Source organism: Canis lupus, chromosome 23, assembly GCF_003254725.2.
Source record: "Canis lupus dingo isolate Sandy chromosome 23, ASM325472v2, whole genome shotgun sequence".
Taxonomy (NCBI): domain Eukaryota; kingdom Metazoa; phylum Chordata; class Mammalia; order Carnivora; family Canidae; genus Canis; species Canis lupus.
The window spans coordinates 38,086,750-38,111,485 of NC_064265.1; the positions used below are offsets into that span (position 1 = coordinate 38,086,750).

The following is a 24,736-nucleotide window of genomic DNA, read 5'->3' on the forward strand; positions in this document are numbered from 1 at the left end:
CACGGCAGCCATGTTTGTGTTGCGCCTAGGCAGAGGTGAACATCTGACACAAACTCAGCCCATTTGGAGTTGAGATAGAGACACGCTAGGCCTAGGCTGGTTGCTGGAACTGAAGCAATGTATGGCTGGAACATGGAAGCCATGAGTGTTAGGCAGAGGTGAGACTAGAAAAGGTAGATATATTCATGTTCCTGATAGCTTTCTTGCTCTTGGACCAGGCCCCTTTGAAGCTCAGCTGTGTTCTTGCTCTTGGATTCTAGGCATTTTTCCTGCATCCATATGATAAATCTTCTATTCTCACCCTCATTTTATCTTGAGCTAGTGTAAGTGGGATTTTGTTATGCCAAATAAAACAACTTTGGCTAAGACAGTCTTAGGATGAAATTCAAATACTTTAAAATGGTCTGCAATGTTCTTTACGATCTAGCGTCTACCTTCACCTCCCTTTTACCTCTGACCTCTCTTATTCAGCACCACACATATCTTAGTCCTGATCAGTCTCCTCCTCTCACTGAAGTCCTTTGAGACTTAGCAACTTCAGAAAAGAAACCGTGATACTTTCCCCCCCAGCCTGTGAGGTTTCCTTCTTGTGTACTGATTATACTGTGCCTGGTGCTTCACTTGTCTTTCTCTTCTACTGATTTTATGTCAAGATAGTCAAGACTAGGCTTCACTAACATTTGTTAATGCTATGCTTGTGCGAAGCCCTTAAAAGATACCAAATAGGGCAGCCCGGGTGTCTCAGTGGTTTAGCGTCGCCTTTGGCCCAGGGCGTGATCCTGGAGAACTGGGATTGAGTCCCACATTAGGCTCCCTGCATGGAGCCTGCTTCTCCCTCTGCCTGTGTCTCTGCCTCTCTCTCTCTCTCTGACTCTCATGAATAAATAAATAAAATCTTAAAAAAAATACCAATAAATAGCAAATGAAATGAATGGGAGCAAATTCATAATAAAACTAACTATACAGTGTTGATGTAAAAACTTGATTATGAAACCTGAACTTTCTAGTATAACAAAGTGATTCAGAGTGTAGGATTTAGAGTCAGATTATTGCAGAGGCAAAACCTACTTACATGATAGGGTTATGAGGATTAAAGAAGACATCTATGTAAACCATTAATAACATTGGCCTGGGATATTAGGCACTTAGTAAACATTTCATATCAGTAGGACTTACTTATTGACCCTCTATCTAGGAACTCAGTGAAACATGGCTAAGACTCCTACAGTTGTAGTAATCAGTGACCCCATAAAGCACTGGAAAATTCTAAAGGCAATCATTTTCCAAGTTGAAGTTTAACAGGGATGACCCTTTTATGAAAGCTGTTTGCAAGGTCCTATAGTGAGCTTTGGTTGCTATTAGGGTAAAACTGTTTTGCAGACCTTCTTTTATGTAAAAACTGTAAGGACTGCTGGCCCAGGATGTGGCTGTTGCTTAAGAAACTGTCTTAGAGAGGTAGGCATTTCCTTATCAACTCATAGCCCAGTAGGGGTGGTTTCTCAAAATGGCCTGCCCACCCCCTACTACAGATGAGTGACCTGATCTACAGAGTTACAGAGACCACAGACTGGACAGTAACCGCCTAAGGTTCAGTTCCTGAGAGGCCTGATTGTACTTCCTGGATTAGATTCTGTAAGATTGCCTTAATTTCTTGCAACAAGTTTACTTTCCTTAAGCCAGCCTGAGTGGGTTTTGGTTTGTTTAGTTTTGATGCTCATGTCAAAAGATTGGTGCCGAGATTGGAGGGGAGCACCAATGATGCTATAGAGTTGGGGTGAACAGGGGTGGTTACTATGGATCTCAGTATGAGGATCTGAGAGTCTGGGGGAATGAGGAGGAAAAATAGCTAAGTCTCTACTGGTGAGCCTAGACCACAGGCCTCCTGCTGGATCAGGGGCCCAAATACTGTATCAGGATGTGATGACTACTTGGGGTCTTAAGTGAAGTACAGTGGTAGAGGCAGTCTGAGGTTTATTGGGCAGAAATGGAAGCAGATATAGTAGGAAGAAATTTTCTTCCCTTCTTTCCAACTCCTTCTGACCCATACCATTGGGAGACTTTGGTAAAGTAATGCACCAGAGTTCTATTGTGAGACCTGGCTAATATTAGCAAGGTGTTGTCTTGTGGATTCCCCAGAAGTATGAGTAGAAATTAAAGCCTCTTTCTCTGTGGCTCTCTAAGAACCTTCCCCTGCATAATAGAAAAGACATAGAGAGGACTGTGACAGGGAAAAGAAGAACAGAAAGAGAAGAGTCTCCCAGATGCCCAAGTGAAGAACAAGAACTCTGTGTTTGGAAGCCAGTCAACAGATCTTCATATACACAGGACAAATCCTTATTTACTAACATTTGTAATACACCTAGTATGTATCTAGTGCTTCATACATATTAATAACACAAAGAGTGTTTTCATCCTTTAGAAGATGAAGAAACTGAGGCTTAGACGTTAATATAACTTGGCAATGCTACTACGATAACGACTTATATACAACTAGTAATAACTAGAGAAAGGTTTTGAACAGTGGCCATCTGAATCTACAATCTTCAGACTTTATCCACCAATCATGCTATGTCAGTTTATCTAAATGAATAAATTCAAAATACAGATATAAAGAGATAGAGGGTTTAAGTGAATATTGTAATGTTTCTACTTTTGATATTAATGCAAATATACAAGGACAGCTTATGAAATCATTCTCAAGTGTTTAATTAAAATCCATATAGCATTTAACATGTACAGATGTTTAAATTCTTTCAGTGACTCTTATATTTTAAAATCCTTCTGCACAACATTTTAAGGCTAACTTCATGCTAGAGATCTACAAATGTACAACTTAACAACACAAAAATACATTCGGAGTCCATTCCAATGCAAGTTTAAAACACTTTAATTGCAGACAATGTAAAGATATTTAAAAAACAAAAACTACAAAATGAGCACATAAAAGTCTTCCCTTTTGAATTTTTAATAAAATACTGCTCTGTATAAGATCTAATGAAAAATTCCAGTTACTTATAAAATAGCTATGTGAGAAAAGAAATGAATTAAGGTATATATGTATGAATTATATTGTTTAAGTGAACAGAATGTTGAACACTTTGACGACACAGCACACTATTTATTACTCATATATTAAAATAGATGAAAGCCCTCAAAGAAGCAACTAGGTGCAAGCAAAACAAAATGACAAAAAACCAAACCCCCAAACAAAGGAAAAAGCCCCTTAGCTGTAAAGGGAAAGGAATAAAATAACTTAAAGCAAACCGTGGACCAAATTCTCAGTCCTATTATTTCATGAGAAACAGTATGAGAATTTGGCTTCAAATTATTAAAACATCTGCATAAACTTAATTATTTGGCCTAAGCAGTTTAATAGTATACCAATTGCTGAAATCAATAGCAATGGGTGTACTGTTGGAAAAACATTAATTTTTACAGGTTTAACTATGTAAAACTATCTACTGGAAACCAGAGTCTCCATCACAAATTGCACTTGAGATGGCTGAATGCATTGATTGAGCAAGGCATAATTGTTGGTTCACTGACATACACACAAACACAAAAGCAGCTATGGATTGCTGATATTCTTAATTACTAAAACTATTTTATACATTTTTTTCCCTCTAAAAAAAAAAAAAAAAGATTAGTGATATCTGAGCTGTTAACTTAGTATGGTTACAGTGGCGAGGCACTGTTGCCTATTTGTTTCAACGCTGTCTCTTACTGCTCCCTGGCGGAAGATGGAGAGGTCTGATGGAAATAAGAATCAGGTCAGTTTGAAAAATATTCATTACTGGAATTTTAAGCTTTATCCCAACTAGGAAAGGAAGCTCCTGTGAAAAAGACTTCTACTGACAAAGCTTACAAACATATACATAAAGAACACCGGCAGTCTGAGAACTATCATTATTTCTAGAAAAATGATAAAGGAGCTTCAGTGATTCATTTTTTTAAAAAAGTAGAGAATGCTTGTTACGATTATATCTCTCCAATAAATTAATTCTCCTCCATTGTAAAACTCTAATTTGGAAGCAAGATGATCCTAAGAAAGAGAGCAAGCTCAAAAAGCTGGGAAATTGCACACTGTTGCTTTAAAAAAGATGCTCTGAACAATGACACAAAGCACATTAGATCAGTGGAGATCTGGACAGTTTTATCTATCTTAAGGTAAAAGTTAGACAACCACTGAAAAAATGTATGATTCATTAATTCGGATAGAACAGATGATTAAAAAGTGAGTGAATAAAAAAGCCCCTGCAGCTTTATCTATTTCCTTGAGCTAGAAAGATAGAATATAGCCTGAAAATGCAGTGATTAGATATATCTTATTTAATTGGTTTCCTTCTTCCAACTCCTTCACTGCCCCTCCCCTTAAAATGAAGATTCTAGATTAGTTTGGAAATCTAAAACGAAAGCAAATACCTGATCACAGGAAAAGAAATAACAGAAAATCTTGCATCAAGAGTTCTTCATCTTTCCCAAAAGAAAAAAAACAAACCTTATCTTTTCAGTTCTAAAAGAACTACTTATCCCTGCAAGGAACATCTTACATTGAAATCAAGGTACACACAATGGCAAAATTACTGTTTCATGCAAATGACTTTCAGATGCTTAAGACTTTAGTCTACATGATGTTTAAATCAATTAACACATTTTGTCAAATTATAAAACTCAGGTATTGCAGGCAATTGTAACAAGGAACAATGAGACTAGAAGAACCAATTTCAAAATTCACTTAATGCACTAAAAAAAGAGAAATTACTGAATAAGAATATTTAGATTTAACTGCTTTGATTATGTGGAAGCATGAAGCAATGTGGGGACTCTGCTCTTCTGTGCCCTATCCAGACCACAGCTTTCACAGAATGTTTACAGCAGCTTCAATAGTCGAAAGGGCATATTTCTAAACTTTGAGCTGGTCTGAGTTTGCCCCATCCAATAGGGAAAAATTACAAGTTTCCCAAACTATCAACAAATCCAGTCTCCTCAAGATTATCATGAGCTAAAAACAATCTCTGCTTCATACATCCTCCACAGAGAGGCACAAGTCCTGTTGACCTCCTATTGATCTCATGCCCACATTTGGAATAGGTCTACAAGAGGAAAGGAATAGCGATGAAGACTTGACCACTAATCTAGTCATTATCGAGCTCTTTCCTATTTTAATCTCTCTTCAATCTTGACCTTTAGAATGCTATGTTTATTTTAAAAAGGGAGGAAGGAATGAAAAGAAAACACTTTTACTGCCTATCTATGTAGAATCATCAGTTCACTTTGCTCCAACACTGGGGAAACATCCTCATGGGTTCAGTGGCAATATGCTTGTTGAAATTTTTCTTGGAGTTTTCAGAAGATGGCACATGCTACTTCCTTTGTACTCTAAAAAAGATGTTGCTTGTGCACTGTTCTCAGAGGGGCCACATAGCAGTGATGAGTGAGGCAATTCTTGAATGCTGGCATTTGTACAGGTACATAAGGTGAAAATTATTACACATTTTAAAGTAGTAAGAGGTTAACAGAACATTATTGTCACAATTTAACTTTTTTGTATTGTATTCTCATAATAGAGACTTCCTTTTCAAAACAAATACATGTTTGTGAGATACTCAGGACAAACACTGAGAATTATTTGAGCCTCATTATTCAAGATCCCACTACAGATAAACATTCCCAACAAGGAAATGCTGGGAACCAATGAATATATCTGAATCTGGAAAATAGAAAATAAAATCACAGAAACTCACATGACTATAATAAATGACAGATTATGAACATTTATCTCTCACTAAAGGCACTACTAATATACAAATATCCTATTAACATTTAGAGAAACTCTGAAATCAGCAGTTAGAGAAAGGAATCCATTTAGTTCAATATCAGCATTTAAAGAACAAAGAGACTAAGACTCATGGCAGAGTTTTTAATGAATTAAATGAACTGGATATAATAATAAGCAGCTTCATAGAAACATTATGGTTCTTACCTTTTAAAAAAGTATGATAACTTACTTCCTTAAAAATATAAGCATATCACAAAAACTAAAGGATAAATGTTGTGTGTGTGTGTGTGTGTGTGTATACACACACACACACACACACACATAAAAACTCAGGCCCTGGTACCACTGAGAAATTTTCATAAATTCTAAAATAATTTCAACAGCCACAGCTTGAACAATACACACCCACACATGACATGCAAAGACAAAATGCCAGAGTCACTAAACAGTTCAGCATAAAGCTAAAAATATGGAAACAGAATGAGACAGGCATTTGTCATGTAAATAAAGTACAAACTGATTGTGCCTGTATAATAGCACACCTTAGAATTTTTTAAAAAATTAGAATTTCATCAGTCCCAAGAAGCACTACACATGGATCAAACAGTAGAGCTCTCATATATGTTTGAGGAAGCAGGTAAAAAGCTATACAAAAGAATAACACCATTTATTTTCAACTAACAACATGATTAATATATTTTACTTTATTCTATTAGAAGATTAATTTGTAGTTGTTGTACCCTGTAGATTTTGAAACTTAATTTTATTAGAAATTTCTAATGCTGGTTCTTGAATAATCTAAAAAATTGTAATTAATTGCTCAAATCTAGATCGCTATTTATAGTTCTAAGCAGTTAAATGAAATACTCTTTTCAGTATTCTAAAGTTGCTTTGGTACAAAATTTAGAATAAAGCAAAACTGGCAGCACCACAACAAGTGTGATCATTTCACAGCAGGTCTAAAGGACCCTCAGAGACAACAAAATGTAAGTTAAAATACTTATAAATAACAGCCATTCTCCTGACAAACCTGTCACATCATTAAAAAGAGAAATAAAATCCACATTCAGTAAATTACACTTGAGGCCCAATTTTCATGCTCCATTTAATTATCCCTCAATAGTGTAAAAATGTTTATATTATTATTGCACTACGATGTCTAATTCATAGTTCAGGATACTTCTAAAGATGATAGGCCAAGAGTTAGAGTGGTTACATTTTAATGCTTAGTCCACTGATACTATTTTAATGCAAAGTTTAATTTAGTTTTTCTTTTTTTACAGCTTTACTGAGGTATAATTGATGTAAAACAAACTGCACATGTTTAAGATGCACAATTTGATATAGCATGAAAAGTGCCTGAAAAATTAAAAATTTTTAATTGAAAAAAATTTTTAATTGAAACATATTATTTTAAAATAGCATATTCTAATTTTTAATGAGACACAAATATGGATTTCTAAAAAGGTGAGTGGAAAGGAAAGAAATTAATTTAATTCCAAGTACCAAATTTATTCAGAAGGTTTAGAAACGCCAAAATTGACAGCCAGTTTTCTTGATTTTCTTCTTGAAGAAGAGCTTGGTGTTGACTTGTGGTGAGACACATTATGGCCTTGGGAGGCAGCTTCAACTTGAAAAGAAGATGCAGGCTGAGTAATCTGAGAGGACTTTAAGGAAGCTGATGAACTCTCCTGTGGAATCACTTTGGTGACATTGGAAGACCCTGGCTGGCTAGTCTGAAGTGGGGTAGCAGAACACTGGGCCTCCTTACTCTCAAAGTTCTTTTTATTTGCAACCCTTTTCTTAGTAACCTTTAAGGAATAAAAGCATCATTAATTAACAATGTACACAGAAAAAACTAGTGTCATAAACCATGTTGCTAATATCTGTCAATCATGCTGACTTGTGACTTTCACTTAAAATCTCCAAATCAGACTTTAGAAATTAAAGGAATTTAGTTATGAAATTTAAAAATTCTCTGTAACTTAAATATAAAGAAAATTTATATAATATAGTTACATATATTAAAATCACTTTGTACTAGAAAAGGATATTATTTGCTGTAATTATTATTATTTATTAGAACACAAACTTGAGATAGCAGGGACCAGGTCAGACTGGTCACTGTTGGTCATAATATACATTCTTTTTTTAAAAAATATTTTTATTTATTTTTTTAAGTAATCTCTACACTCAATGTGGGTCTTGAACTCATGACCCTGAGATCAAGAGTTGCATGCCTTATCAACTGAGCCAGCCAGGAACCCTGACCACCAGTCATAATATATAGTCTTAGCACCCAGACCAATACTGGGCTTCTAGTTGGCATTGAATGAATAATAATTAAATAAACAGAATTTTCTCAATAGTCCTTAAGCATTAAAAAATTAACTCTCCTAAAAATATAGTAATTCTCTTTTGAGGTCTCACCTGTAGAGGTATGAATTGATTGTGCACACCACCTGGCATTCCCCCAGCCATGGGCATGGTCCCAGAATATGAAGTATGATGAAAGGGTTTTCCAGGAACTGGCACTGGTGGTCCCCATGGCATGGAGCCAAAGAGGTGAGATGATGAAGGCATTATATTAGCTGTTAAGAATCATGGAAAATTTCTTTTTTATTAAAATGGTATCATCAAAACCCTGAAATTTAAGATCTCCCTTTGCTACTCTTTTTTGTTTTTTTTTTCATCTTGGCAAAGGACATACACTTATCTTATGATTAATTTTGCTTACAACATTCCACCTTGGGAATCCCTCTTAGGACCAAGAACTATCTACGTTAAGTCAGCTTGTCATTATGCTGTCTGGCTTACAAAGGTCAATAGTACCATATACTTATATGAGCTTTAGAAATATTTTTAATACTATTAAAAATATTAAAAGGATCATGACACTGTCCCTTGGGGGAGAAAAGTCAGGACACAAAGAGAGAAATCTTAAGGATCTCACCTGCCCCCAATGCTAAGTTGCTTCCATAGTGATCCCAGCCTACAAAAAAACCAAAAAAGCTCAAGTCTTGAAATCTGATCACTTTCATATGACATGTAGAATTTTTCTTTTCCCTATTCTAATATTTGTAATTGCAAAAAAAATTACATTTTGTTTCTTATTAAAAGCTACTGAACCAGTAGTTTCCAAACCTGACTTGAGTATCTGAATCACCTGGGGAGCCTATGAAATACAGGTGACATACTATATAAGTATCAGGTGTACAACAGTAGTTTGACATTTATGTACACTACAAAGTACTCACCGTGGTAAGTGTGATTACCACCTGTCACCAAAGTAATTAAAATATTATTGAATATATTCCCTCTGCTGTACTTTTCATTTTTGTGCCTTGTTTATTAACTGGAAGTTTGTACCTCTTGGTTCCTTCACCTGTTTGCCCATACCCCCACACCCTTCTCCTCTGGCAACCATCACTTATGAGTCTGTTCTGTTTTGTTTGTTTTTAGATTCTGCATATAAATGAAATCATATAGCATTTGTTTTTCTCTGTTTTATTCTGGTGGACACTCAGGTTTCTTCCATAAGCGTGCATACATCTTTCTGAATTAGTGTTACTGTTTTCTTTGGGTAAATACCCAGAAGTGGTATTGCTGATCACTTTTATTCTCAATTTTTTGAGGAACCCAAGCAGTCTGTATTGTTTTTGTTTGTCTGCTTATTTGTTTTTAGAGCGGAGGCAGGGGCAGAGGGAGAAAGAGAATATTAAGCAGACTCCATGCCCAACGTAGAGCTTGACTTTTAATACCATAAAATAGAAATCTATAAAATAACTTTAAAATGTTAATCTGATAATTCATTTTTTCCCCCTGATTAACACTGAAATCTCTTGGCTTTTACCTATACCATGAATTTTAATTGGGTCATTGGGGGGCACCTATTACAAGACCAAAAGAATTCCAATTATAACCTTAAACTTCTTGGTAGGTAGAAATACAATATTATAAACATGATACAGTAATGAAGATAAATGTAATAATTAATATGAAAAAGGTAAAAATTTCAAGCTATAAAATATTGATAAGTGAGAAACAATCATTCCTTTTAGATACTACATTCTCATAACCTACATATATAATTACACTAAAAATTTATATATAGTTACTGGATTTAGTTTTGAAAGTGAAAAGGTCAAATTAAATTAATGCCAGTTTTGCTACTCAGGAGCTTAGGTCCTTAGGCAAATTACATTTTCTTTTTTTCTTTTTTTTAAAGATTTTTTAAAAGTTATTTATTCATGAGACAGACAGAGAGAGAGAGAGAGAGAGGCAGAGACACAGGCAGAGGGAGAAGCAGGCTCCATGCAGGGAGCCTGATGTGGAACTCGATCCCGGGTCTCCAGGATCAGGCCCTGGGCTGAAGGCGGCGCTAAACCGCTGAACCACCCGGGCTGCCCTACATTTTCTTAAAGAGTCAAAATAGTACATACATATTGTAGTAAAAAGATTTTCTACATAATACGGCAGATTATCCCAGGTTTAACCATTTAAGCTGTTTATTTCCACCACTGTTCAATAATTTGTTTACACTACTACATTTTTCAATATTAGGCATTTTTAGGTCTACTGATTTCCTATTAAGATAGATCAATATTCAAGTAGATTAAAATTAAAATTATTTTATACCATCCTTGCTACTTGATCTGTCCTTCCAATATAAATCTATCACAATATTTGTTTAAATATATGTGAGGTTTACAGTATGCGGTTGTGTAAATATTGTAATTACAGAGCCAAGTAGGGTACTCTGATTATGTTTTTCTTTTCTCGTAAAGCTTTTTTCACTCTTTTAAAAGTACTTATCTTTTTAAAGTACTTTATCTTTTTAAAACTTCTTAGTCTATGTACTTATCCGTAATGTTTTTCCAAATGCTGCCCATCTATCAGATAACTATCTTACCTGCCAAGACCTCCCTCTGCTCTTCCAATTGGGACTAGTTACTTTCTAGACCTGCTAGCATCCTGGGACTTCCATTCATTGTGTAAACTGTGTAAGTATACTTAGGCCTCCTGTGGTTTCGTCTTATGGTCTTTCTTCTATTTTCTTTTCTTCTTTCTTTTCTTTCTTTCTTCCTTTCTTCCTCTCCTCTCCCCTTTTCTTTTCTTTCTTCTTTCTTTTCTTTTTTCTTTTTTTTCTTTCCCCTCTCTTCCTTTTTCTTTCTCTCTCAGAACTACTTTGTTTTGCTGGAGCATATAAACCTCTAGCTTCTTATGAAAGGGTGCATAAGAAGATTTGCACATCTAAGAATGTATTCTACCTTGCACGAGATTCATAGTTTGGCTATACAGAGAAATCTAAGATAAAACAAATTCTGACTCAGAATTTTGATGTATTCAATGCTCAACTGTTTCCCAGTTTTTTTCAGGCATCCTCTTTACCACTGGTATTCTCAATTTCAGGGCAATCTATCTCTTTTCATTCACTGTGCTAAGCATTTGGTGTCTCTTTCAATTTAGAGTTGCACGTCCTTTAGTCGAGAAAACTTTATCTGATTTCTTTGATGCTTTCTTCCTTTCTATTTGTCTGTGGTTTATTGGTCTGGAACTTTAAATAAATAGGTATTGGATCTGTACACTCTTCCTCTAAATCTCCCTTCTTTCTGATTTTCCCCTATTCTCTCTTTGACTTTGCCCCTATTCTCTCTTTGACTTTGCTAGAGCTTTATCTATTGGAATTTAAAATTTCAACTTAACAATTTAGTTCTATTCTCCAATTATTCTTCTTTCTCTCCCCTTACATTCTTGTTCTTCTATTTTAGTTGCAATATTGTTTTATCTCTCTAAGAATATTAAGTGTGAACTATCTTTGAAGTCTTATTTATTTCCTATATTATCTCTATGTCTAGGTTCCTTTCATTTGTCTTTATTTTGGGCTCTTTTAATTTTAGAGATTTTTTCCCAAAATGTTCAGGATCTCTCACAGTCTAGTATCTATTCATATTAAAGAGTAAGGCACTAAAACTGTGATTAGAAGCAGTGTTTGTGTTAAGGGGTTAGATGACTTGAGGGTTTCTCTCTAGGATAGTCCTAAGAGATCTACTTCTCATTGGTAGCAAGCCACTCTTTTGGTTGAAATATCTTCTAAGTCACCAGGTCTTTTTTTTTTTTTTTTCCCACCAGGTCTTTTCTTTAGAGTTCAATGAATTTCTGAAAAGAACCATCTTTCCACTTCCTATATCAGCTATGGCTGGCTACAAACTAAGAATAGGATTGGGAAAAGGAAATTTACTTTAATCTTAGTTATCAGTCTTATACTCTACTTTGTGCCTGGTATCCCCATATCTATGGAGCCCTCTGCAGAACATACCTCCAGTGCTCTGTCTGAAGAGGCAAATGCATGGCTGTATAGGGGAAGGATATGCAGAAGAGTCCCATTCTTCCATATTCAGACTTTGAAACAATCCTCCTGTTTTCAGCTCATGTCTCACCGGAAGCTCTGTTAGCTTCTGACACTTCCAAGTTCTGAATCTCTTGGGATTTGTGAGGGATGAGCTGCTCATCAACTCATTTGTATTATCTTCTACAGATATTTTAGTTGGTAACTTATCCCTACTCTGCTAAATTAGTTACTACTCCTTCAATTGCTTTTCTCATCTGGAACTCTTTTCAAATTTCTAATCTGCTGATATTTCTTCTTTCATTTATCTGTCCTTGTAGATTTACATCTTTAAAATCATTTATTGTTCAGTTTCATTTAGTTTGGGCAAAGAGAAGAGATAATTTGTTTCATCAGTATTATTAACATTTTAAAAAGATTTTATTCATTTATTCATGAGAGAGAGAGAGAGAGAGAGAGAGGCAGAGACACAGGCAGAGGGAGAAGCAGGCTCCATGCAGGGAGCCTGATGTGGGACTCGATCCCGGGTCTCCAGGATCAGGCCCTGGACTGAAGGTGGCAGTAAACCGCTGAGCCACTGGGCTGCCCGCATTATTAAATTTTATAATGCTGGTAGTGAGGATTTGATATATAGAGGTCTTAGAATAATACCTGGCATATAGTAGGCTCAGAAAAGAAATTTTTTAAACTTCAAATAAACAAATGATTGGTTTTAAAATGATGATGATTAGGATATAAAGAAGCCAACTGCTATTAGGAAAAAGCAATGATAAAAAGACATGTTTAATGAGCTTAAGATTTAGAATCATGAAATTACAAAATGATTTCAAAGAAATCCTGGACACAGCCTAGCATAAATAAGAAAATGGAGTTCCTAAAAGGTTACACATTTTTTTCAAAGTCAGTTAATAAAAGAGCCTAGACAAAACCATCCTGATTCCAGTGACCTTTTCATTCCCTCAGAACATTTCGAAGACCCCAAATGGCTACAGGAAGCAGGGAGCTACCTGGTTGATAACTCAGGCTCTACATTTAAAGGAGGAAGACAGTTATGAGAGAATATTGAGGGATACATAGTAAGGTTAAAAACTCCTTCATTCTTCATTTCCTTCATCATCAAAGGTAGTTTCTTTCACATCCACAGCTTCCAAGCCTTACCTGTTTTTTTATCCCTTCTACCTCTGTTTTCTTTCTGTTTTGGTGTCTGACTTAAATCCAAATTCATCTGGTGGCAGCTACGGGGGACTAAGGAACTGCCCAGAACAAAGAACAGTCCTACTTTAGCCACAGTGGAGCCACAATTCCTTCTTTCATTCCCTAGACATTTAGATAAATTTTTTGGTTTCCTCGAAATGATACTTCTTAAAATAACTTTTTAGTATATGTGCTGCTGAAATGAGCACTTGAAATAACTTTTTAAAAATAGTAACTCAATAAATATTTAGAAGAGCCAAATATCTCACCAGTAGTTTGAGGAAAAACTGGAGGAATGGTTCCAGGTGGTACAGCAGGAGGATAATTTGGAAATAGTGGTGGAGGCAAAGGGAAATTCACTCCCAAGGAGCCCTATGGAAGTATTTAAAAGTTAGAAGACCATGCAACAAAAACATCCATAGAGATTAATTAAAAGTTTAGTAGAGAAGTCAGGATCAATTCTTACCAATTGTTGTAAAGCAAAAAGTGCAGCTTTTTCCTTGGCTTCATTTTCAGAATGGCACTGTGGTCCATGTACCAGTAAGCCATTAGATAACTTTACCTGGCAAACTGTCATTGTCTAAAAAAGAATATGAATGTTTGTAAAGTTATCTGTCTAGGATGTTGACGTCTTCCCCTCAAGCTTAGTCTAAACAAGCAGAATAATTTCATGTGACAGTCTATAAAAAAGTATTCAAAAATCCAAAAAGGATGATCGGTTTAAGTTTTGGATTGCCCTGCAAAAATTTTAGAATTGTTTTCTTATCTTGCAATGCTTATAAAATAAAATGCTCTTTAATTAGCTCAAGGGTCAAAAATCCTAATACAAATGAAAGCCAACAATTTTTTTTTCTTTATACCAAGGGTTGTAGGCCTTTTGGTTGTTTTTATAAATAAGGTGTTTTTATTTTTGTTTTGCAACATAGCCGAGTCCATTCTTTCATGTGTTGCCTATGTTTACTTTCATACTTTAACAGCCTTGCTGAGTAGTTGTGACAGAGACCATATGGTCCACAAAGCCTAAATTATTTACTATCTGGCCCTTGAAAAAAAAAAATTTGCTGACTCCCTTCCACAAACAGATATTTAATTAATATGAATTAACTGCCAAAATCTGAAAGACTTAGCAGTAATGACCAATCTTATGTTCACATTTAAGTTATAACTTATTATACATTTTTTGTCTTACAAAAATTTTTTTAAAATTCTACTTTTTAAAAAGATAGTCATTTTTATGTAATAATGTTAGTTTAAGTTTGCTTTCTGTTTTAAGTGAGACTATATCAAGAACTTGGATATGAAGAGGATAAAACAATCCTCCCTGTAGTTAAGTGGTTTTTAAGGTACATTTTGGGGATCCTGGGGGGTCCCTGAAACCCTTTAAGGAGGTCCTTGAAGTCAAAACTATTTTCATAATAGTATTAAGGTGTTATTTGCCTTTTCCACTCTCAGTTTCTTACAAGTATAAACAGGACAGAAAATTCACTGATATAGCTTTAGATTCCACATTGCAACTAACTTCTAAGAAAATATCACATTATAATGTAGTAGTGAAAAATATCCATTATCTGAAAAAGTTATTAAAATTCTCTCCCTTTCTCTATCAATCAGTTGGGTCAGATTTTTCTTTGTGTATTTCAACCAAAATACAGCACAAGAGACTGATAATAAGAAGCAAATATGAGAATCTAGCTTCTCTGTTAGGCTAGGGATGGAAAAGATGCAAAAATGTAGAGCAGTTGCCACTCTTCCCACTAAGTTTTTGAAAAGTTATTTTTAATAAGTATTTTTAGTGTTTTCCAGTTTCAATTTCTAAAAGTTAATATGGACAGAACACAAGTAAACAAAAATTGTTGAAGGTCCTCAAAGAAAAAAAAAAAAAGGTGGGAATTTATGAGGCCCAAACTTGGTCTACAGCAGCAGACCAAGATCCCTAGCTCTATCAATCTGTCCAGGCTATGTGCTGTCCAGGTTCCTCTCTGTCAGCATCTCATCTCTGTGGGCTCTGGGATAAACATGAGTGACCCATAGTGGGAAATATAAGTCTATGTTGCTCATAAAGAAAAAAAAGTCAGCTCCATATTATTATTTTATTTAAAAATTTTTTTCCATTATATTATTTTTAGCCAAAGATTTTCAGTCAATTTATTTAAGTTCAGTGTTAAAGAACTTATATAAATGGAACAGTAATATACTATACCTGTGGTGTTCTAAGAAAGGAGAAATCTGGTTGTGGCATTCCAACAAGGGAACAAATTCGAGAAAGTTCAGTTACTGGTGTGGACATAGGAGGGATATGGCTGGAAGCAGGCCAACACACATGGTCCATAGACTGAACATTATGGTATTCGCTAGTACTGTGAGGCTTATTCATATAAGAAGCTACCAAAAACAGAAAAGAATATCTTATTAAATGTTATATTGAAGTATCCAATTACTATAAGGTTTTATAGATAGCAAGCAGAAAACTGTTAAAACATGAAAAGAGGAATCTCCTGTGAAGCAAATATTGGAACCGTTTAGTATTGCCTAAAATTACCAAGAATTCAATAAAGATTTTTAGATGATTATAACTGATTAATGATATATGACTATGACAAAGATTTTTAAAATATGGTAAGTAGCTGACTACTAAAAATGGACATCTCGAGAGATCAATGACTATATAGTTATGTTTGAGCAAAGCAAAATTTGAACAAGCAAATAGTTTTCTTGAGCTGATTTACAATTAATTCCTAAGTTGTGAGGCTTTGGCTTCAGTCTTGTCAAAATACCATCCTATATTCTGAGACACATGGATAAATGGTTTTGTTGCTCCCAAATGATGCTGCTTAAAAGTTTTTTCTAAAAGTAACCCTTTTAAAAAGTACTTTTAGAAGATGATTAAAACATTCTAAAAGTTCACTTTATGATCAATAAACTGGCTAATAGAACAAGAGCATACCTCAGTGAAGAATGAACCTAAACTTCTTATAGATTACAAAAAGGTAAAGTGACTTGCCCAAAGCCACAACTTATTAGCTCTGTAATTTGGGCTGGTTTCTGAGCTCTTCATTCTTTTTTTTTTTTTTTTTTTAAGATTTTATTTATTTATTCATGAGAGAGAGAGAGAGAGAGAGAGAGCCAGAGACATAGGCAGAAAGAGAAGCTGGCTCTCTGTGGGGGACCCAATGTGGGACTCAATCCGGGACCCCAGGATCACGGCCTGAGCCAAAGGCAGATGCCCAACTACTGAGCCACCCAGGTATACCACGAGCTCTTGATTCTAAGACATATCATATTCTTCACTATTCTGAAATAAATAAAGCTAATTGTTTTGACAGTGGTCTTTTCCAGTTTGTTTTAAAATTTTATTTTGTTCTATTTCAAGAGCATGTCTGTCACCATGATAGTTTCCTAATAGTTACTGGAATTTAAAATTAATTATTTATTTTAATATGCACTGGAATATAAAATAAATGAAGCTAGGCTCCAGATTTTGATCCTTAATGATCTCAGATCTGTTCTGTCCCAACTTACTTTTGCATTAGTTATTCTTCCTAGGAGGCTTCTGCAGAGAATTACACAGACAAAATACTAAAGTATAGGGGACACAGATAGTAGGAGCCATGATGGACATGCATTAAAATCTGGCATGTGCCAGATGGTATGCTGTAGGCTTCATAGTTTTAAGATAAGTACCTACTTTCCAATATCTCCCTTCATTTTTTTTTTTTAAGAGAGGGAGAGAGAAAGGGGGTGGGGGAGAGGCAGAGGGAAAGGGAGAGAGAGAATCTCAAGCAGGCTCCATAACCAGCACGGAGCCCAATATGGGGCTTGATCTCATAACCCTGAGATCATGACCTGAGCCAAAATCAAGAGTTGGATGCTTAACTGACTGAGCCACCCAGGCACCCCTCCATTAATTATTTTTAATTGATCTTACAACTTTTTCTATTTTTATGTTGGTCAAGCTATCATAACATAATACTAATATCAATTATTGTTTCCTATAGTATGCCAGACACAATGCTAACTGCTTTATATTTATCACATAATTATTACACATCATTTGCAATGTTTATTCTCATTTTATAAATAGAAAAATATCTTAATAAAGTTAAATAATGTATTTAAGCTAATTGTTTTTAAATTACTGAGGAATAAAAGCTAGAATGTGAAAACTTTCCTAGATTTGAGTACTACAGAATGAGAATCTACAATAGCACAATTTAAGTAATCATAAGACAGAAACTATATAGATCTATTGGTTATATAATTATATTATTATTTAATGACAAGTGTAAAAATTATACTCTCATTTGTTACTCTTAATTATACTCTTTAAAAAATGCAAGTAGTTTTATTTTCAAAAGCTTGTGACAAAAACCCCCAAATGAACTGAAGATTTGAAATGATACTGGTTATTAATAATAATACTTTGTTTACGTACTTAATTTCTTATTTTGTTTAGGCTGGGAGGAAGGTTCATATTCATCTCTTCTATTAGAGGACACAGTGACTTCATTACCAAACTGCTTCATTTCATTTTTATGGTCCACAGCATCAGAGCCATCAATTTTTAGTATTTCTTTAAGCATCCGAGTTCCCTTCTGTTTTGAAAATGATTGTATGAGGATGGTGGGGGTAGGTGGAGAAAAGTTAACGTTAGACTTACAGAGCTATAAACCCTCTTTTAATGAGTTCCATTGTTAAAAATTAAGATGGTAACTACATTTAGATAAGGTATAAGCAAAATCAAGTCTCGAGTTGAAAAAAAATACACATGTTTTCTGCCACAGAAATAATACTTAATCCTTCTATTTAACCTGACCAAATTGTCTGGTAGCAATGTTTGAAAAGGAAGGGAGCTATACGGTTTAAAGAGGAAAACAAACAAACAGATAGCTAAATTCCCCAGGGAGGCATGGTTTTCCTCACAATATGACAATAATGATGCAACACACCAGTACATGGGAGATAAAACTGTTTTAACAGCTGCGTGGGGTATATATGCATATAGGCCACAACAGTGAAATTACTCTAGTACAAAAGCTCTAACAAACTACGAACCATAGCAAATGACTGCGGTGACAAAAGTTCTTCACTTGGAGGCTCTTCACGATGAGATGACTGTATTTCATTTTCTCTGGAGATATTCAAGGATGCTAAAAAGTTCTCAATTCCAGGGTTAGGCTAAAGGAATAAATATTTTGTGCATGAAGATGAAAATATAAGGACATAGAAAAGGCTAAGAATTTTACGTACAAAAATGATCATTTACTTTTTACTCAATCAACTTCCCTGCTAAAGTTTGGGAAGAGAAATTGAATAAATAGTCTTTTACCTTATCAATAGCATTTGGGTAACCAGTCACAACCTTTTGGTTTTCTGAGACTTCTGCACTTTCATTTCTCTTCAATAGCTTAATATTACATTTGGCAGGCCCTCCAATCGTCTATAAAAGAGTAAGAATGAGCTTTTTGTGCAAATAAAATAGCTGCTACTTAATAGTGTTCTAAATAAATTGGTGCAAGTGTTTTTATGTACCATTTTCTTTTATATCATAAGAAGGGCACCTGCAAACTTGGATGAACAAAAACTTAGATCTTTATCTTCATTAACTTCTAAATGAATTTAGAAGTTTTCCTTCAATTATGAATGTAGGTAATAGGGGTGATTCTAATTGTCTTTCAATATAATTAAATTTCTTTCAAATCTTACTTATTTTATTCTAGCATTAAAAACATTCTGAGAAAGAATCCATGAGAAAGTTTATAGATTCCTTCTCCAGAATAAAGGAAATTATAGCATAAGAGTTTCTGAAAAAGAGGACCTTAAAAGTCAACCATTTACTGGTATCTAAATATTAATTGATTATATTTACTGAGACCCTGTTATGTGCCAAACACTCTGCTAATATGTCTTTTATAAATTTGATACATTACTAACTTATAAAAGATCTAATTTTTTAAAACTTCATATTAAAATATAGTATGCATACAATACATATACCATAAGTATACATGTTGAATGTTTTTAGAGTAAAAATTTGTTATTCTTTGATTATAAAATGTGTATATTTTCCTTACCAATCATCAGAGGCTATACAAAATAAAACATAAATGATTTCAGCTTCCTCCCATCAAGCTACTCCATAGAATTAACCATTAACTTTGGTAGGTTGATTCTAAATTGATTCGCTGAATACATACACATATTTCCACGTATTTTATACATACATTCATGTATGTAGGTATGTTTGTATGTATGTAGGTACATATGTATATGACTACATATATGGAGTGAGACAAGTAACCTATTTTTACTCCATTTTATTTTACTTATTTTTAAATATTTTATTTATTCATTTGATAGAGCACAAGCAGGGGGAGCGTCAGACAGAGAGAGAAGGAGAAGTAGGCTCCCCACTGAGCAGGAAGGCTGATGTGGGGCTAGATCCCAGGACCCTGGCATCACGACCTCTGACAAAGACAGACAGATGCTTAACCTACTGAGCCACCCAGGTGCCTCTTTACTCCATTTTAAAGATGAAGATAGTTGAGGCCGTGAGAGGTATAATGAATTTCTCAAGGCCACCCAACTATTAAATATATATATGTGTTTGTATATATACATACACATACACATATATACGAACATTTCTAGTCCCAAATCCTGACTCTAATTGTGTAACCTCTCATTTAAGTGTCAGAGGTAGTTATATATTTTAGTAACCTTCTTGTCATACACCTTATGGATTTGGGCTGTAAAATTCAGATGCCACAGACCTACTAACAAAAGTTGGCTACTAGAAATTTGATTTAAGAAAGCTTACCTGCTTATTTGATATTTTTTGTAACCGAGTCTCAGTTTTAGGACTCTTACACTCTTCTTTAACTAGAAACAAGAAAATAGGAATTATGGTAAGTGAAAAATACTGCTACAAACAGTTAAATTTACCAAATATTTGCTACAGCAAGACTGTGTTGAAAACTTACAGAATTGTAAGAAGAAAAAGGCCTTCATTTTGAAAAATTATAATGTAGATGAGTGGGAGAAGAGATACAGATAACAATAATACAGGAAAAGGAAAGGTAACATGTAACTGAGTCTCAAGGTATGTAAGCTTGCAAAAGGCAGAGTAGGAGGCTAAGCATTCTAGGCAAAGGAAATAACAGGAGAAAAGAAATGGAGGCACAAAACAAGGAATGTATTTATGGAACTCTTAAATAGAATAGTTCTGCTGGAGGTCAAGGAACATAATGGAGCTAATCTGGTAGGCAATCAGCAACTGATCACAGAAAGGTTTTGAGCAAGTAGTGATCTGATCAGAATTGTGCTTTACAGAGATTAAAATATGGCAGTGGCTTACTGAATAGATAGAAGGAGTGTAAGAGAAAAACTAAGAAGCTATTTTAGTATTCTTGTTAAGGGGACATTGAGAAAATGGTAGGAAAAACGAAAAGGATAAATTAGAAGAAGAAGGAAGAGGGGTGCCTGGGCGGCTCAGTTGGTTAAATGTCTGTCTTTAGCTCAGGCCATGATCCTTGGGTCCTGAGATTGAGCCTCAAATGTGGATCCTTGGTCAGCAGGGAATCTGCTTCTCCTCCCATTCCCCCTGCTTGTGCTCTTTCTGTCAAATAAATAAATAAAATCTTAAAAAAAAAAAGGAGGAAGGTAGAAAGGAAAAAAGGAAGAAGGAAGGAGGAAAGAGAAGGTGAGAAAAGCAGCAGGGAGGAGGGATGGGATGAAGAGAGAAGGGAAGACATGAACAAATATAGGAAGACAGGGAATAGGAGAGGGGAATAAAAGGGGAGAGGAGTGGGAGGTAAGGGAGGTAAGGAAGAAAAGGAAGGGAAAGAAATAATCTTTTGCAAAAAAGAGGAAAAAAAAAAGCAAGTTAATGTGTACTGACATGAAGCCTTTGTTGAGACACACACAACAAAGCTAACTGGAATTCCAGATAATGTAGTTTATATATATTCATGTAAATAATGATTTGAAGAAAAATCACACCATATTTCAGTTAAACATAAAATATTTAAGTTGTATTTATGAGATTTATAGGGACATTAATCTATAGTTAAAATGTAAACAAAACAAAACAAAACAAAAATAAGTTAGGTACTGGTACAAAAAATAGTTTAGCAATTATCAACCTGAATCAAGGTTATAAAATCGCAAATTTTTTTGAAAATAGCTTTTTAGAAAAATATTTTAAAAGGCCATTCTTGGGACACCTGGGTGGCTTGAGCATCCAACTTTTGGTTTTGACTCAGGTCATGATCTCAGGGTCGTGGGATTAAGCCCCACATTGGGCTCTGCACTCAGTGCAGAGTCTGCTGGAGATTCTCTCCCTCTTCCTCCCCTCAGCACTTCCCTCTACTCTTTCTTTCAATAAATAAAATATTTAAAAAAAGAAAAAAACAGTTCCACTGATAATAAATAGCATTAAAAACAATATAATACTAGGAATACATTTTTAAAAAGATGTAAGGCTTGTATACTGAAAACTACAAGACATCACTGAAGGAGGGATGCCTGGGTGGCTCAGCAGTTGAGCGTCTGCCTTCGGCTCAGGGTGTGATCCTGGTGTCCCAGGATCGAGTCCCGTATCAGGCTCCCTGCATGGAGCCTGCTTCTCCCTCTGCCTGTGTCCCTGCCTCTCTATCTCTCTGTGTCTCTCATGAATAAATAAATAAAATCTTAAAAAAAAAAGACATCATTGAAGGAAATTAAAGAAGACTTAAATAAATGGAAAGACATTCATGGATAGGAAGATAATACTGTTAAGATGACAATACTCTCCAAAATGATCTACAGATTCAATGCAATCTCTATAGAAATCCAGCTGCCATTTTCACAGAAATAGGGAGGGTGATCCTATAATTCATATAGAATGCAAGAGATCAGAACAGACAAAACAATGTTGAAAAAGAAAAACAAAGCTGGAGGACTCAAAGTTCCAAATTTCAAAATTTATAACAAAGCTATAATAAATTAAGATAGTGTGTTCTTTGCATATAGATGGCATATAGATCCATGGAATAGAATTGAGAAGTCAGAAATAAACCCATACATCTATAGTCAATTGATTTAGAACAAGGGTGCCAAGAAAAATTCAATGGGGTGCCAAGAAAATTCAATGCGAAAAGAACAGACTTTCAGCAAAGGGTGCTGAAACAACTGGATATCCACATGTAAAAGAATGAATATGGATCCCTACTTCATACCATATACAAATGCTTAGAAATAGAAAAAGATCTAAATAAATATAAGACCCCAAACTACAAATCTCTTAGAAGAAAAGACAGGTATAAATCTTTGTGACCTTAGATTATGCAATTGTTTCTTGGCTATGACATCCAAAGCACAAGTGACTAAAGAGGAAGTAGAAAAGATAAATTAGAATTGATCAAAATTAAAAACTTGTTTCAAGGACACTATAAAGTTAAAAAGACAACCCAAAAAGCAAGAGCACTTATTTGCAAATCAAATATCTCAATATGCATGTAGTGCATAGAAGATGTAAAGGACTCACATAACTCAAGGATGCAAAGAAAAATAATTTAATTTTAAAATGAGCACAGGACTTGAATAAGCATTTCTCCAAAGATACACAAACTGTCAACAGGCACATCAAAAGATGCCCAATGTCTTTAGTCATTAATGAATCACAAATGAAAACCACAAAGAGATTTAACTTTATACCTACTAGGCCTGCTGTAATAAAAAATATGGGCAGCAGCAAGTATTATGGAAGATGTGGAGAAACTGGATTCTCATATATTGCTGGTGGGAAACACCAGTTGGAAAACAGTTTGGTAGTTCCACAAAGAGTTAAACAGAGTTAACATATGACTAAGTAATTCTACTCAATTGGATGTATACTCAAGAGAATTGTAGATGTATGTTCACACAAAAACTTCTACATGGATATTCATAGCAGCATTATTCATTATAGCCCCAAAGTGGAAACAATCCAAACATCCGTCAATAGATGAATGGATAGACAAAATGTAGTATTTATACAATGTACTATTATTCAGCCATAAAAAGGACTGAAAAAAAAAAAAGGAATGAAGTATTGATACATGCTATGACTACAACATGGATGAACCTTGTGTTCATTATGCAAAGTGAAAGAAGCCAGTCACAAAAAGTCATGAATTTTATGATTATATGAAATGTCCATAGAAAGTAAATTAATAGTTGCCAGGGACTGGAGGAATGACTGCTAATAGGTATGGTGTTTCTTTTTGGAGTGATGAAAATGATCTAAATCTAGAAAATGGAATAGGTTGTACAACTTTGTGAAAAAAAAAAACAAAAAAAATCACTAATTAAATACTACAAAAAATGAATTTTATGCCATGTGAATTATAACTCAATAAAACTTATAATTAATAAAAAAAGGAAGCAGTTAGAATCATAAATATATTTTTAACTTTAAACTTACATTTTCTGTGAGGCTCATGTTTTCTTTGCTGACATTTAACACTGTTGTCAGTAAAGCCAGATTTATGATGTTGAGTTACTTGACTTATTTCTTGAGGTAGAACTGCAACCTGAAAGTTAAAATTCTTATAAATGATTTATTTAAACTCTTAATATTATCACTATTTTCTTCAAGGTGATAAAGTATTTGGCTGTAGAACTAAATAACAAGAGAGCTGACATTTAAGCTCAACTCTAAAACCCATTTCACAGTACCATATCAGAGAAAAAGTATGCCAGAAGTTTAATTAGAAAATATTCTAGTTTTGGGTATAGTTTTTTTGGGTTCTTCTATTTGATGTCTACATAAAGCTATTTACTACTCACATTGTCGTATTTTGCCAATAAAAGCTTACATTTAAAAAAAAAAAGACTTTTTTTAGAGCAGTTTTAGATTTACAACAAAATTGAAAGATACAGAGATATTTCATATCCCTTCTGTTTCTGCACATGTACAGCATTCTCCAGTATCAACATTCTCCACCAGACTGGTACATTTATTACAATAATGAACCAACACTGACACATCATTATTACTCAAAGTCCATAGTTTATGTTGGGTTCACTCTTGGTGTTATACATTCTATGAGTTCAGACAATGTATAATTACATGCATGAGCCATTACAGTATCATACAAATTATTGTCAATGCCTTTAAATCTTTTGTGCTCTGCCTATTGATCCTTTCCTCCTAACCCCTGGGCAACCACTGATTTCTTTACTGTCTCCATAGTTTTGCCTTTTCCAGAGCTTGAATACGTTTTTAAAAATCATGTTATCTAGAATTTGCTCATCAGATGAATATTAGGTTGCTTATTAACAAATGCTTCACAGTTTTAAGTGATGTATGTGGTGGCTCATAATTCTTGGAATGTAATAGGAAATACAACATGACAGTGTTTAGCTGATATAAATAATGAAACAGAACCCAATAA

General features: G+C 34.5%; 1 protein-coding gene across 3 annotated transcripts in view; it reads right to left on the reverse strand.

The window, feature by feature from the left end:
- Window positions 1-2,682: 2,682 nt before the first annotated feature.
- XRN1 (5'-3' exoribonuclease 1) overlaps window positions 2,683-24,736 on the reverse strand; it is a 102,982-nt gene continuing 80,928 nt past the window's right edge. For 2 of the 3 annotated variants that reach the window (XM_025448791.3, XM_049099905.1), the window contains 11 exons: window positions 23,764-23,872; window positions 20,140-20,201; window positions 18,649-18,759; window positions 18,375-18,497; window positions 17,755-17,914; window positions 15,523-15,704; window positions 13,789-13,902; window positions 13,592-13,694; window positions 8,733-8,771; window positions 8,210-8,370; window positions 2,683-7,590 (listed from right to left, as the gene is read on the reverse strand). In XM_025448791.3, coding sequence (XP_025304576.1) covers window positions 7,291-7,590; window positions 8,210-8,370; window positions 8,733-8,771; window positions 13,592-13,694; window positions 13,789-13,902; window positions 15,523-15,704; window positions 17,755-17,914; window positions 18,375-18,497; window positions 18,649-18,759; window positions 20,140-20,201; window positions 23,764-23,872 — 1,464 coding nt within the window. In that variant the 3' untranslated portion in view covers window positions 2,683-7,290. The remainder of the gene's footprint in view (window positions 7,591-8,209; window positions 8,371-8,732; window positions 8,772-13,591; window positions 13,695-13,788; window positions 13,903-15,522; window positions 15,705-17,754; window positions 17,915-18,374; window positions 18,498-18,648; window positions 18,760-20,139; window positions 20,202-23,763; window positions 23,873-24,736) is intronic. The other variant, XM_025448792.3, reaches the window with a different exon arrangement.